Source organism: Staurois parvus, unplaced genomic scaffold, assembly GCF_062004578.1.
Source record: "Staurois parvus isolate SC_StPar_1 unplaced genomic scaffold, SC_StPar_1.0 ptg000694l, whole genome shotgun sequence".
Classification (NCBI taxonomy): Eukaryota; Metazoa; Chordata; class Amphibia; order Anura; family Ranidae; genus Staurois; species Staurois parvus.
The window spans coordinates 2,212,677-2,225,640 of record NW_028318490.1 but is presented as its reverse complement, the minus strand read 5'-3'; the positions used below and the strand labels follow the sequence as shown (position 1 = coordinate 2,225,640).

Here is a 12,964-nt window from a genome sequence, read left to right as displayed (position 1 = left end):
GAGGGGCGTGAAAACCACGGGAGTGCAAATCACATATATATATATTTAAATGTGATTTTGCGCACCCATGCCGCCCTGTAGCAAAATTTCTGCTATAGGGCAGTCAGGAAGCGGTTACAGAAGCGGTTTGTGTTACGTTGCTGCGTTACTTTAACTGACAATTGTGCGGTCATGCAACAATGCACCCAAATTAAATTTACATCCTTTTTTTCCCACAAATTGAGCTTTCTTTCGGTGGTATTTGATTGCCTGTGCGGTTTGTATTTTTTGCGCTATAAAAAAAAAAGGCTGACCATTTTGAGAAAAAAAAAACCAATATATTTGACTTTTTGCTATAAAACATGTCCAGTAAAAAAATGTAAAAATCAAATTTAGTCATAAATTTCTGCCAAAATGTATTCTGCGACATGTCTTTGCTAAAAAAAAAACCCAATACGTGTAAATTAATTGGCTTACGTGAAAGTTATAGCGTCTACAAATGGCGGGAAAGATACTGGTATTTTTTTTGTATTATACTAATAATGGCGGTGATCAGCAATTTATGACAGTGATCAGCGACTTATGGCGGGACTGCGGCGGACATTTTGACACTGGGGGGAAACAGACTTGGGGTCACTGACATCCCCAGTGACACCAATACAGTGATCAGTGCAAAAACAAAAAAACACTGACACTGTACTAATGGCACTGGGGAGGAAGGGGTTAACCTTTTTAGTAAATGAAAGGGTTAACTGTGTGAGGGGAGTGTTTTACTAGGGGGCAGGGGTGTGTATTTCACAGGAACACGCTGATCCAGCGTGCTCTGAACTGTCAAATAGCAGAGCTGCAGTGTAAACACTGCATCTGTGCTATCTGTGCTATCTGTCAGTGATTACCGGTAATCGCCGGCACCCGGTGGCCAATGACCCGCCGGGATCCGGTGATGGACTCCTGCTGTCGCGATCTGTTTTGCAGAGCGCCGTTAAAAGACGGCGCTGTGCGCACAGGTGCCGCCCTGCCGCAGTAAAAACACTGCGGTGGGTCGGCAAGCGGTTAAAGGAGTGTTCAACAAATATCACCAAAGTGAATCCGCCACCAAATAGATTGAATGAACTCACCAGAGCAATAAGCTCATCATATTATAAATCAGCATACAGCGCTTTCTGCTCTGGGAGCAATGATCTGCAAACTGATGAGGCAACACTAGGAACTTGATATCTGGTCTCCAGGGAGCAATACTCTGCAGGGAATGTATACCATATGGATCCACTTCAAAAATCAGCCACCGAATCTTTAGGATGATCAGACCTCCACTCAAGATATAATAAAAGGAATAAAGACTCATGGTGCAGTACTTAATAAAACCTCCAATTTAATAAAACATATTACACTTACAAGAAAAAGTGTCTAAGCCTACACCAGCACAAACAGCGTGATGATGTTCACAAACACGGACCCGGCCTGGCTGCGAATGCGGCGTACCAGCGACTTGGGAACGTCCTGTCGTCACATTTAAAGGCTCTGTCCTAGGCGTTTCGTCACCGACGTCCTCACGACGCCCGTGCCCCCTTCCCTAACTTCTCCATCAAGATCAATAACACAATGATCATTCCCCCCAGGGTACTAGGTATAATCCTAGACTCCCATCTGTCCTTCCACCACCCAAATCCAATCACTGTCCAAATCTTGTAGACTTCACCTCCGCAACATCTCCAAGATACGCCCGTTCCTAACCTCGGAAACCACTAAGCAAGTTATTCACTCCCTTGTTATATCTCGCCTTGACTATTGTAACTCCCTCCTCATTGGCCTTCCGAATCGCAGGCTATCCCCTCTACAGTCTATCATGAATGCTGCTGCCAGACTTATCCACCTTACTAACCATTCTGTATCTGCCATCCCTCTCTGCCAATCCCTCCACTGGCTTCCCATTGCCCAACGGATAAAATTCAAAACATTAACAATAACGTATAAAGCCATTTATAACTCTGCCCCAAATTACATCAACGATCTTGTCTCTAAATATCACCCAAACCGTACTCTCCGCTCCTCGCAAGACCTCCTGCTCTCTAGCTCCCTTGTCTCCTCCTATGCTCGTCTCCAGGACTTCTCCAGAGCTTCCCCCATCCTCTGGAACTCTCTACCCCAATTTATCAGACTATCACCTACTCTGATCACTTTTAGGCGATCTCTGAAAACCTCTCTCTTCAGGGAAGCCTATCCTGCCCTCAGCTAATAATGGAATCTTCTACTCTTCCAACCAGTCCATCCCCCACAGTTACTACCTCTTGCACTATTAGCCCCTCCCTCCTAGATTGTAGGCTCCAAAGAGCAGGGCCCTTCTTTCCCTCCTGTATTGAGCTGTATTGTCTCCCGTTATATTGTAAAGCGCTGAGCAAACTGTTGGCGCTATATAAATCCTGTATATTATTAATAGCAAAAGTTTTTGTTTTTTTGTTTGTTTTTTTTTTCAAAATTGTCGGACTTTTTTGTTTATAGCACAAAAAATAAAAGCCACAGAGGTGATCAAATACCTCCAAAAGAAAGCTCTATTTGTGGGAAAAAAATTACATAAAGATAATTTATGTACAGTGTTGCATGACCGCACAGTTGTCGGTTAAGGTAACGCAGTGCCGTATCGCAAAAAATGGCCTAGTCAGGAAGGGGGGTAAATCCTCTGGAGGGCAATGTTTTGCTGCATTGAGGCCGATTGATTATGTAGGGAGAAGTAAAGATTGTGGACCGTAAGGCCTCATTCACACTTGCATGACTCACCAAAGTTTCTTTGCATTGTACATTGACAATGTATGTGCTTCACTGGATACAAGGCATATTTGAATTGGATGTGAAGCAAAAGAGAAAATTGCAAATTCTTTCAAAACAGCTATGTTAACCACTTCCCGCCCAGCCTATAGTAATTTGACGGCTGGGCGAGCCTCTCGTCCCTTCGGTAGGGCGTCGTATGACGTCCTTCCCGGATCGTGTATTTTGCGTGCCCGCAGGGCCGCACTGTGGTGAGATCTGTCACCGGCTGTGTACCTCAGACACAGCCGATCTGTGGCCCTGTTGCCAGTATCATTTGACCTGCTGTGACCAATCACAGTAGGCCACATGACAGTTGTATACAATGGATGGCTTCCTTTCATGCCATCCTTTTTATACAAGTGTGTCTTGCTGTGAATGGTCACAGTGATCACATGCACAGGCTGGGCCAATCACAGCCCATCTGTGTCATGTGATTAGCCGTGGCCAATCACAGCTAATCACAACAAAAAAACCTGAATTAATCGATTTCATTCAGTTAAATGCCTGTTTTATAGCAAATAAAATCTTTGCTATAAGCAATCAAATTGTGTAAAAAAAGAAAACAACAAAACAAAACTGATCACTTCCCCAAAGTAGTACAATGTTACTATGGTAACATTATACTACTTTGGGCATAGTGTAATAGGAAGAAAAATCTTAAAAAAAGAAAGTAATCAAACATACCGTATTTGCCGGCGTATAAGACGACTGGGCGTATAAGACGACCCCCCTACTTTTCCTGCTAAAATTTAGTGTTTGAGCTATACTCGCCGTATAAGACTACCCCTCTTCCAATGCACACCAGTGGCAGGAATAGTGCCCCATCATTGGTATCAGTGGCAGGAATAGTGCCCCATCATTGGTATCAGTGGCAGGAATAGTGCCCCATCATTGGTATCAGTGGCAGGAATAGTGCCCCATCATTGGTATCAGTGGCAGGAATAGTGCCCCATCATTGGTATCAGTGGCAGGAATAGTGCCCCATCATTGGTATCAGTGGCAGGAATAGTGCCCCATCATTGGTATCAGTGGCAGGAATAGTGCCCCATCATTGGTATCAGTGGCAGGAATAGTGCCCCATCATTGGTATCAGTGGCAGGAATAGTGCCCCATCATTGGTATCAGTGGCAGGAATAGTGCCCCATCATTGGTATCAGTGGCAGGAATAGTGCCCCATCATTGGTATCAGTGGCAGGAATAGTGCCCCATCATTGGTATCAGTGGCAGGAATAGTGCCCCATCATTGGTATCAGTGGCAGGAATAGTGCCCCATCATTGGTATCAGTGGCAGGAATAGTGCCCCATCATTGGTATCAGTGGCAGGAATAGTGCCCCATCATTGGTGTCAGTGGGAGGAATAGTGCCCCATCATTAGTATCAGTGGGGGGAATAGTGCCCCATCATTGGTATCAGTGGCGGGAATAGTGCCCCATCATTAGTATCAGTGGGGGGAATAGTGCCCCATCATTGGTGTCAGTGGGAGGAATGGTGTCCCAACATTGGTGTCAGTGGGAGGAATGGTGTCCCATCATTGGTGTCAGTGGGGGGTGGAATAGTGCCCCATCATTGGTGTCAGTGGGGGGGGGGGGAATAGTGCCCCATCGTTGATGTCCGTGGGGGGGAGGAATAGTGCCCCATCGTTGGTGTCAGTGGGAGGAATAGTGCCCCATCGTTGGTGTCAGTGGGAGGAATAGTGCCCCATCGTTGGTGTCAGTGGGAGGAATAGTGCCCCATCATTGGTATCAGTGACACCAATGATGGGCACTATTCCTCCCACTGACACTTGCTGACCCTGTTCTCGTATGGTGCTGCTGCAGCCAGCATATGTGGTTGCAGCAGCACCTCTACACTGACCACTTACCTGCTGGTCCTGCACTCGATTTTCGCGGGGCCGCTCGGCTCCACCCCCTCGCCGGTGATTGGCCGCCTGTGTGCCTTTCCTGAGCTACAGTTCTGGCGGCCAATCACTGGTGAGGAGGCGGAGCCGAGCAGCCGCACGAACATCCAGTGGCCGAACTGAAGGTTCCTGGACCGGATCGTCGTGGGACCGGAACCAGGTAAGAAACAGCCGCTGCCCACCCCTGTACTTAGTGTCCCTTCCATTGGGGGAAGGGGGGGGGGGCGGCGGCGGCAACGCGCCGCCCCCCTAAAAAGTGTCAGTATGCCGTATACCGGCGTATAAGACGACCCCCGACTTTTGAGAAGATTTTCAAGGGGTAAAAAGTCGTCTTATACGCCGGCAAATACGGTAAATGAAAAAAAAAATTCACTTTTTTTTTTTTTTTTTTACCAAACTGTCACCTGTCAGTGTCTCTGATCACCGATGATGCTGTACTGCACTGGTGACAGTATGTAAAAATGTATTTGTGAAAAATGTTTTTCTTCATTTCTTCATTTTCCAAAAAATTATGACAAAACAAATTACATCTAAAAACTCGCCATGCCTCTTATGAAATACGTCGGACTGTCTACTTTGCAAAAAGGGGTCCTTTGGGGGACATCTGTACTGTTCTGACATTTTTGGGCCTCAAAAAATTAGATTGGCTGTCAGTACTTCAGGATTGATCAATTTTCAGATATATCCCATAGTTTGTGAACTCTATAACTTTCCTACAGACTAAATAATGAATACTGATTTGGGTTATATTCACCAAAGAAATGTAGCATGAATACATCTTGGCCTAAATTTATGAAAAACAATTATTTATTTGCAAACTTTTATAACAGAAACAAAGAAAAATGTGTTTTTTTCCCCAATATTTTTGGTCTTTTTTTGTTAATTTAGCAAAAAATAAAAACCCCAGTGGTGATTAAATACCACAAAAAGAAAACTAGTTGTGTGAACAAAATTATAAAAATGTAGTTCGAGTACAGTGTTGCATTGTGATTCAAAGTGTGAGAGCGCTGAAACCTGAAAATTGGCCTGGGCAGGAAGGGGGTACAAGTGCCTGGTATTGAAATGGTTAAATAACTAATGATTTGCATTCCACTTTTGTCTTCTACAGGGCACACAAACTTAATTTTTCTCCATGTTTTAAAATGTTCCGTCACATTGAGCATTCATTTTGTGAAATAATTTGAAGATCTTCTACACCTAATTCCCACATGACTCAATTTTCTTTGTCTGTATCCCTCATCATTGTAGATTATGGAGTGACTCCTTCAAAAGTATCTGAATGTGATGCTGTGGAGGATGAGGAGCAGGAGCCTAGCTGGGCTGGAGCGTTGTCAGAAGGGAAAGGTGCTTCTTGGGAATTTGCCTTTGGGAGAGTGCAAGGTAATGTTCCGCAGGACCCACGCAAGTACCAACATGACCGTTGGAAACTAGAGTTCCTAATGGATTACACCCCAAGTAAGGATGGCTTGATCTGTATGGTATGTGGAGTGACCTTAATAAACCCAAAAATCAGCACTGTGAAGATGCACATCCAGCAGAAACATCCAGATACCATTTACTTGAGTGATCAAGAGAAGGCAGTAGTGATTGAAGAGTGGGAGCAAAGACTGAGTTCTGGCAGGATAGGATCAGGTCAACAAACTGGAGATGATGAAATCTGTATAGAAATAAAAGGTAAGGAGAGAGATCGTGTGTGTGTGGAGGTACATTATCATTTACTGTCAAATTCCAGTCAACATCCCATAGCCTAAGGGTAATTTATTATATTTATGCAAGATTGCACATTGCTTTTTTTTATAAAGCCTCTATGTGTTTTGTGGCTTTTCCAGAAGATTTCCCAGCTGCAGTGCAGGACATACCTTGGTTTTAGCTCCTTTGGCTGCCCAGTCCAAAGATCATAGACATTCTACACCATTTTTTTAGTATGTCATTATGGCATAAGGAGCAGAGAATTTGACTGCACAGAACAATGGACATTCTCACTTAGGGGTGTACTCACTTTTGTTGCCAGCAGTTTAGACATTAATGGCGGTGCGTTGAGTTATTTTGAGGGGACAGCAAATTTACACTGTTATACAAGCTGTATGCACTACTATCCATTGAAGCAAAGTGACACTTCCTCAGTGTTGTCACATGAAAGGATAGAATCAAATTTTTACAAAAATATGAGGGGTGTACTCACTTCTGTGAGTTACTGTGTGTGTATATAAATAAAAAATTTAAAGGGACACTTTGAAAACACATCAGATCTCAATGGGCAAAAATATAATCCTGGATTGCTATACTGATATGGACTGGGTAATGTGTTAGGAACATATCCCCCATCGTTTGATGGAAATGAAAATTATCATCCTACAGAGGACTGAATTCAAAGACACCTTGAAAAAAGTGAAAAAAATGATGCAGCAGGCTAGTCTATTTTTGCTGAAATTTCATTGCAGCAACTTAAAATGGTACTATGTAGTTTGTATGGCCCCCATGTGCTTGTATACATGCCTGACAACGTCGGGGCATGCTGCCAATGAGACGACGGAGGGTGTCCTGGGGTATTTCCTTCCAGATGAGCTCCTGGACAGTCTGACGTGCAATCTTGCAGCGTCAGATGGACCAGAACATGATATCCCAGAGGTGTTCTATTGGATTTAGGTCAGGCGAGTGTGGGGCCATTCAATGGTATCAATTCTGTCATCCTCCAGGAACTGCCTGCATATTCTCACCACATGCACCAGGAGGAACCCAGGACCCACTGCACCAGTGTAGGGTCTGACAGTGGGTCCAAGGATTTAATCCCAATACCTAATGGCAGTCAGGGTGCCAATGTCTAGCCTGTAGAGGTCTGTCTGTCCCTCCATGGATATGCCTCCCCAGACCATCACTGACTCACCACCAAAACGGTCATGCTGAACCATGTTACAGACAGCATAACATTCTCCATGGCTTCTTCAGACCCTTTCACGTCTGTCACGTGCTCAGGGTGAACCTGCTCTCATCTGTGAAAAGCACAGGGCACCAGTGGTGGACCTGCCAATTCTGGTGTTCAATGACAAATGCCAATTGAGCTCTATGGTGCCGGGCAGTGAGCACAGGGCCCACTATAGGACGTCGGGCCCTCAGGCCACCCTCATGAAATTTGTTTCTGATTGCTTGGTCAGAGACATTCACACCAGTGGCCTGTTGGAGGTCATTTTGTAGGGCTCTGGCAGTGCTCATCCTGTTCCTCCTTGCACAAAGGAGCAGATATTGGTTCTGCTGATGGGTTAAGGACTAGCTCTCCTAGAGTAACTTCCTGTCTCCTGGAATCTCCTCCATGCTTTTGAGAATGTGCTGGGAGACACAGCAAATCTTCTAGCAATGGCATGTATTGATGTGCCATCCTGGAGGTGTTGGACTGCCTGTGCAACCTCTGTAGGGTCCAGGTATCGCCTCATGCTACCAGTAGTGACACTGACCCTAGCCAAATGCAAAACTAGTGAAAAACCGTCAGAAAAGATGAGTAGGAAAAAAAATGTCAAACCATTCCTGTTTTGGGGGTCATCTCATTGTTGCTCATCGAGTGCACCTGTTGTTAATTTCATTAACACCAAAGCAGCAGAAACTGATTAACAACCAAACACGTCTATTGGATTGCCAGATAGAGAAGCGTGATTCTTCACTCCAGAGAACATGCCTCCACTGCTCTAGAGTCCAGTGGCAGCGTGCTTTACACCACTGCATCTGACGCTTTGCATTGCATTTAGTAATGTAAGGCTTGGATGCAGCTGCTCGGCCATGGAAACCCATTCCATGAAGCTCTCTACGCACTGTTGTGCTTCAGCATATGCTGACCCCGCTCTGTCATTTTACGTGGCCTTCCACTTTGTGGCTGAGTTGCTGTTGCTCCCAGTTGCTTCCACTTTGTTATAATACCACTAACAGCTGACCGTGGAATATTTAGTAACAAGGAAATTTCACAGATGGACTTATTGCACAGGTGGCAGCCTATCACCGTGTCCACGCTTGGATTCACTGAGCTCCTGAGAGCAACCTATTCTTTCACAAATGTTTGTAGAATCAGTCTGCATACCTAGGTGCTTGATTTTATACATTTGTGGCCATGGAGGTGATTGGAACACCTGAATCCATTAATTTGGAGGGCTGGCCCAATACTTTTGGCAATATAGTGTGTGTGTGTATTAGTGGTGCACCGAAATGAAAAATCTTAAAATGCACTTGGCCGAAATGTGCACTTTTTAAAAATTCATATATATTTTTTGGAAAAAAATACACTGATTAAAAAAAGAAAACAAAAACACTATATATACGCCAATTTTTTTGTAAAATATGAAAGAGGATGTTACGGCGAGTAAATAGATACCCAACATGTCAAGATTTAAAATTGCGCACGCATGTGGAATGGCGTCAGACTGCGGTAATTAAAAAAAACTCCACGGGTGATGTTTTAAACATTTCTACAGGTTAGCAATGTAACGTTACAGAAGAGGTCTAGTGCTAGAATTATTACTCTTGCTCTGATTTTTGTGGCGATACCTCACGTGTGGTTTGAACACCGTTTACATATGTGGGTATGGCCTATGTATGCATTCACCAGTACATGCGAGCACGGGGGCACTTTTAAACTGTTTTAAAAAAAAAATATTTCATTTTTTTTTTTCTTTGCACTGTCCCTTAAAAAAAATGTAATCACTTTTATTCTTATCACAAGAAACGAATGCATCCTTTTGATAGAAATAATTAGTGACAGGTCCTCTTTATGGAGAGATATGGGGTCAATAAGACCCCACATCTCTCCTCTACAATGTAAAGCATTAGATCAAAAAAGCATTGTTCTAGTGCTTTTAAATATAAAAAAAACATTTTTTTTTTGCATAAGTATTGCAGCCACAGTCAGTGGATCGTGGGTGCAGTGCTCTGGCTCCATGAAAACGAATCCCGCAGCCACTGTTTTTTGTACTGAGGTATGAACTTTCGGTTTCAGGGCTGGAGGAAGTTTAAGTGGAGGACAAGTTTGGTGATGCCCACTGAGAACTACAGTCTCTGCCGCGATGCTGCTCATTATCCTGTGCTTTTAGGAGTATTTGGGGGAGAGCATGCAGAGTATTAGTGTTACATTTAGAAATATTTGATTGGCACAATGTGGGAATGGGTGGCCTAAATTTCAGGGTCAGAAAATAGAACCAAAAACATTTCAAACACTTCAGCAGCAAAGACATGCTGGTAGGTTAATTGGTTCCTGTCTAAATTGTCCCTAGTATGTGTATGTATGAATGTGAGTTAGGGACCTTAGATTGTACACCCCTTGAGGGTTGGGGACTGATGTGAATGTACAATATATATGTAAAGTGCTGCATAAATTGACAGCGCTATATAAATACCTGTAATACAAATAAATAAGTTTGATAATTATCAACCCCAAGAAGAAAGGGGTCAAAGTCTATGGCAGGCTGACATACACTGTGGCTGGATGGGGCTGAGTACTGTAAATCCTCTTTAGTGCTGTATGTGTTCAGCAGGTATTCTGTTCTCCAAGCATACTTCCCTGAACACATAGGGCTCTAAACATGGGTACCACTCTGTACAGCATTCAGCCCTGTCCAGTCACAGCATTGTTATACAGGATTTATATAGCGCCAACAGTTTGCTCAGCGCTTTACAATATAACGGGAGACACTACAGCAACAGTACAGTTCAATACAAGAGGGTTAGGAGGGCCTGCTCCAATCATTATTTGAACTGGACTTTTGACAGGCTGCAGGCAGCAGGGCTGGACCCTACACCCGTGCCTTCCAGATGCACTATGCTGGCTATGCTAACTGGGTGGAAAAAGTGGGCACAGGAAGGCTCTCTTGATGAGAAGCTGTGACAGCCCTTTAGTTGTATTACCCCCTACTATACTGGAAGATTAAGGCAGTGTGGGGCAGGACGCAGAAGAATTATTACTAATAGCAGAGGAATCAACACAGGGACACATCCTACTGACTGTAAGTTACGTCCCTTGTGCTGATTTTTCTGTTTTTGATTTTGGCTACTCTTAGGCTTTAAGTAGTTTGGCAAAAGACAATTGGACAGGTCTGACACAATTCAGTGAACAAAAATTGCTTTGCATTATCAACCCATAACAGCATTTAGGAGGTGAGTACATTTCTGACACAGCAACAGATGTTGTTCTATACTTAGGGGGAAAATGTGCATGTATTGCCGAAATGTTATGCAGTTTTTGTTTTGTTTCGCCCTGACATAAACTTTGTGTTTCTTGCTAACATAAGACTCACCTGCTTGCTCAACGGTAGACATCATCCAGTGTCCATACTTAACCATCCCTGATTCTGTCGGCCACTGTGATCACGACCTTTCCCTTTCTCCAACACAGCAAGTGGCTGTCCAGGCATCGATCACTGCATTGTGGGAGGACGGGATTACTGTTATTTTCAGCAAGTCTCCAGCAGTGACCAACAGACAGGAACAATGGGTATAGGCATCAGATAGTACCTTCTGTACAGCAAGGGGTGGGTTTTATTTTAGAATAATTGTGCTTTAATTATTCTGCTAGGAATTTTGTGAAGGGATAGTTTTCATATGCCATGCTCATATATCCAACTTTTGCCTATTCTGTTTTTTTTTTTTTTTTTTAACACAGAAGATTCAACAACCTCTGAAACACATGGGGCCAGTGCGGCAACTTGCACACCACGTACTGATATAATTCTTCCAACCATCTCCAAGCCTTCTAAGCCTACTGCTTCTCTACCTCCACCATGTAATAGTGCCAAGCGGAGCTACCAGGTTCGTTGGCGCACTGAGTTTATGATGGACTATGACTGTCGTCGACAGGGCCTTATCTGCATGGTGTGTGGTGGTACACTGGCCACTCTGAAAGTCAGCACCATTAAGCGCCACATTGTCCAGGTGCACCCTTACTCTGTAGACTTCACACCTGAAGAACGTCAAAGGATTTTGGAGGCCTACAGTGAAATGGCCCTACATTACATCCATTCAGAAGAGTGTTTCAAAGCCCAACCCCAGGAGGAAGCAAAAGGTCGTAAAAGAAAAGCAGCTGCATTGGAGGATGCATGAGGACCCGTTTAAAATTATACTTAAGAGAACTGTCTATATCCTGTGGCCTAACCTGTGTACAGTATTTCTACGGCTGTGGCGCATTGCACATTCAGACAGTCTCTGTTCACCCTATTCATTCCCATGTTGAAACTGGCAGAGGATTGAATTCCCTCCTCTTACACTGAGACTGTGTTGCACCCTTCCTAAAAGTCTAACAGTGCATTGCTTAATCAGTTGTGTCTTGGCCACCGTTTTTGGACATACTGTAACTATGCACCCCTGTTTCATCTTTGTGACCTGTCATTGCTACATCTACCAAGAAGACTTTCAAATTTGTGTTTTTGTCTTCTGAGAAAACAAGGGAGCAATTGCAATCATTTTATAACCCTTAATTTAAACCATACTGCTTAATTTCCCCCAAACTATTATAATTGTTTATTACAAATGTTACTTTGAGTAGCCTTTGATAACTTATTTCAGGCTTTCTGTTAAACAGAACAAATACTTTTTGCTTATTGGCTCAAGAAAATCTATGATGCAAGTTACATTTCAGAAAAAAAGATGCATACAGTTTTCATTTTTAGTTTTTTCATTTTCCTCACTCATACATGTAATTTTTTGTTCTAGACCAGGGAATGTCACCCCTGTGGAAGACTTGAGCATCACAGTTGATGCCTGGTGCTTAGCTGAAACTATCCTTTGTCAAGCGGAAAAGAGAGCTAGTGTATAAAGCACATGAATTTCACATGGTTGGGAAAAGGATTTGTAGCAAGTCTGTTTCTTTGCTCATACACCTGTTCAAGCTTTCCCCAGTAAACCTGCATTTCGTAGACTGGATTTCATACCAAAAATTTTGGTAGCCTACTTGGGGACCTTTTTTAGTTTACTTTTCTGATTACATTATTTGGTTGAGACAAATGAAAACTGTACTCAATAAATGAAATGAAGCAAGGTATTGTATTCTGTAAATAAATATTGTATTCTTGTAAAGGTCTCTACAACAGCTCACAATATTTGTGTACTGTGGGACAAACCAACAGGCCCCGGAGTCATGCAGTTTCTTTTATTTATTTCTAAGATAATTAGCAAATCAGTGGGCACAAAAGAGGTTACACAGTCATGCTAAATGAACCTTTAACCTCCCTAGCAGTATGATTATTTCATATTTTTGGTGCTGAAAGCGGTACAATTATTTTGCATGGAAATATGTAATTTTTTTTATTGTAGGCT

The 12,964-nt window shown here is 43.3% G+C and overlaps 1 protein-coding gene across 3 annotated transcripts in view; it reads left to right on the top strand.

The window, feature by feature from the left end:
• Positions 1-12,724, top strand: part of LOC149446178 (zinc finger translocation-associated protein-like) — a 65,577-nt gene extending 52,853 nt beyond the window's left edge. For 2 of the 3 annotated variants that reach the window (XM_089652797.1, XM_089652799.1), the window contains 2 exons: positions 5,930-6,355; positions 11,316-12,724. In XM_089652797.1, coding sequence (XP_089508923.1) covers positions 5,930-6,355; positions 11,316-11,752 — 863 coding nt within the window. In that variant the 3' untranslated portion in view covers positions 11,753-12,724. The remainder of the gene's footprint in view (positions 1-5,929; positions 6,356-11,315) is intronic. The other variant, XM_089652798.1, reaches the window with a different exon arrangement.
• The last annotated feature ends 240 nt before the right edge of the window (positions 12,725-12,964 follow it).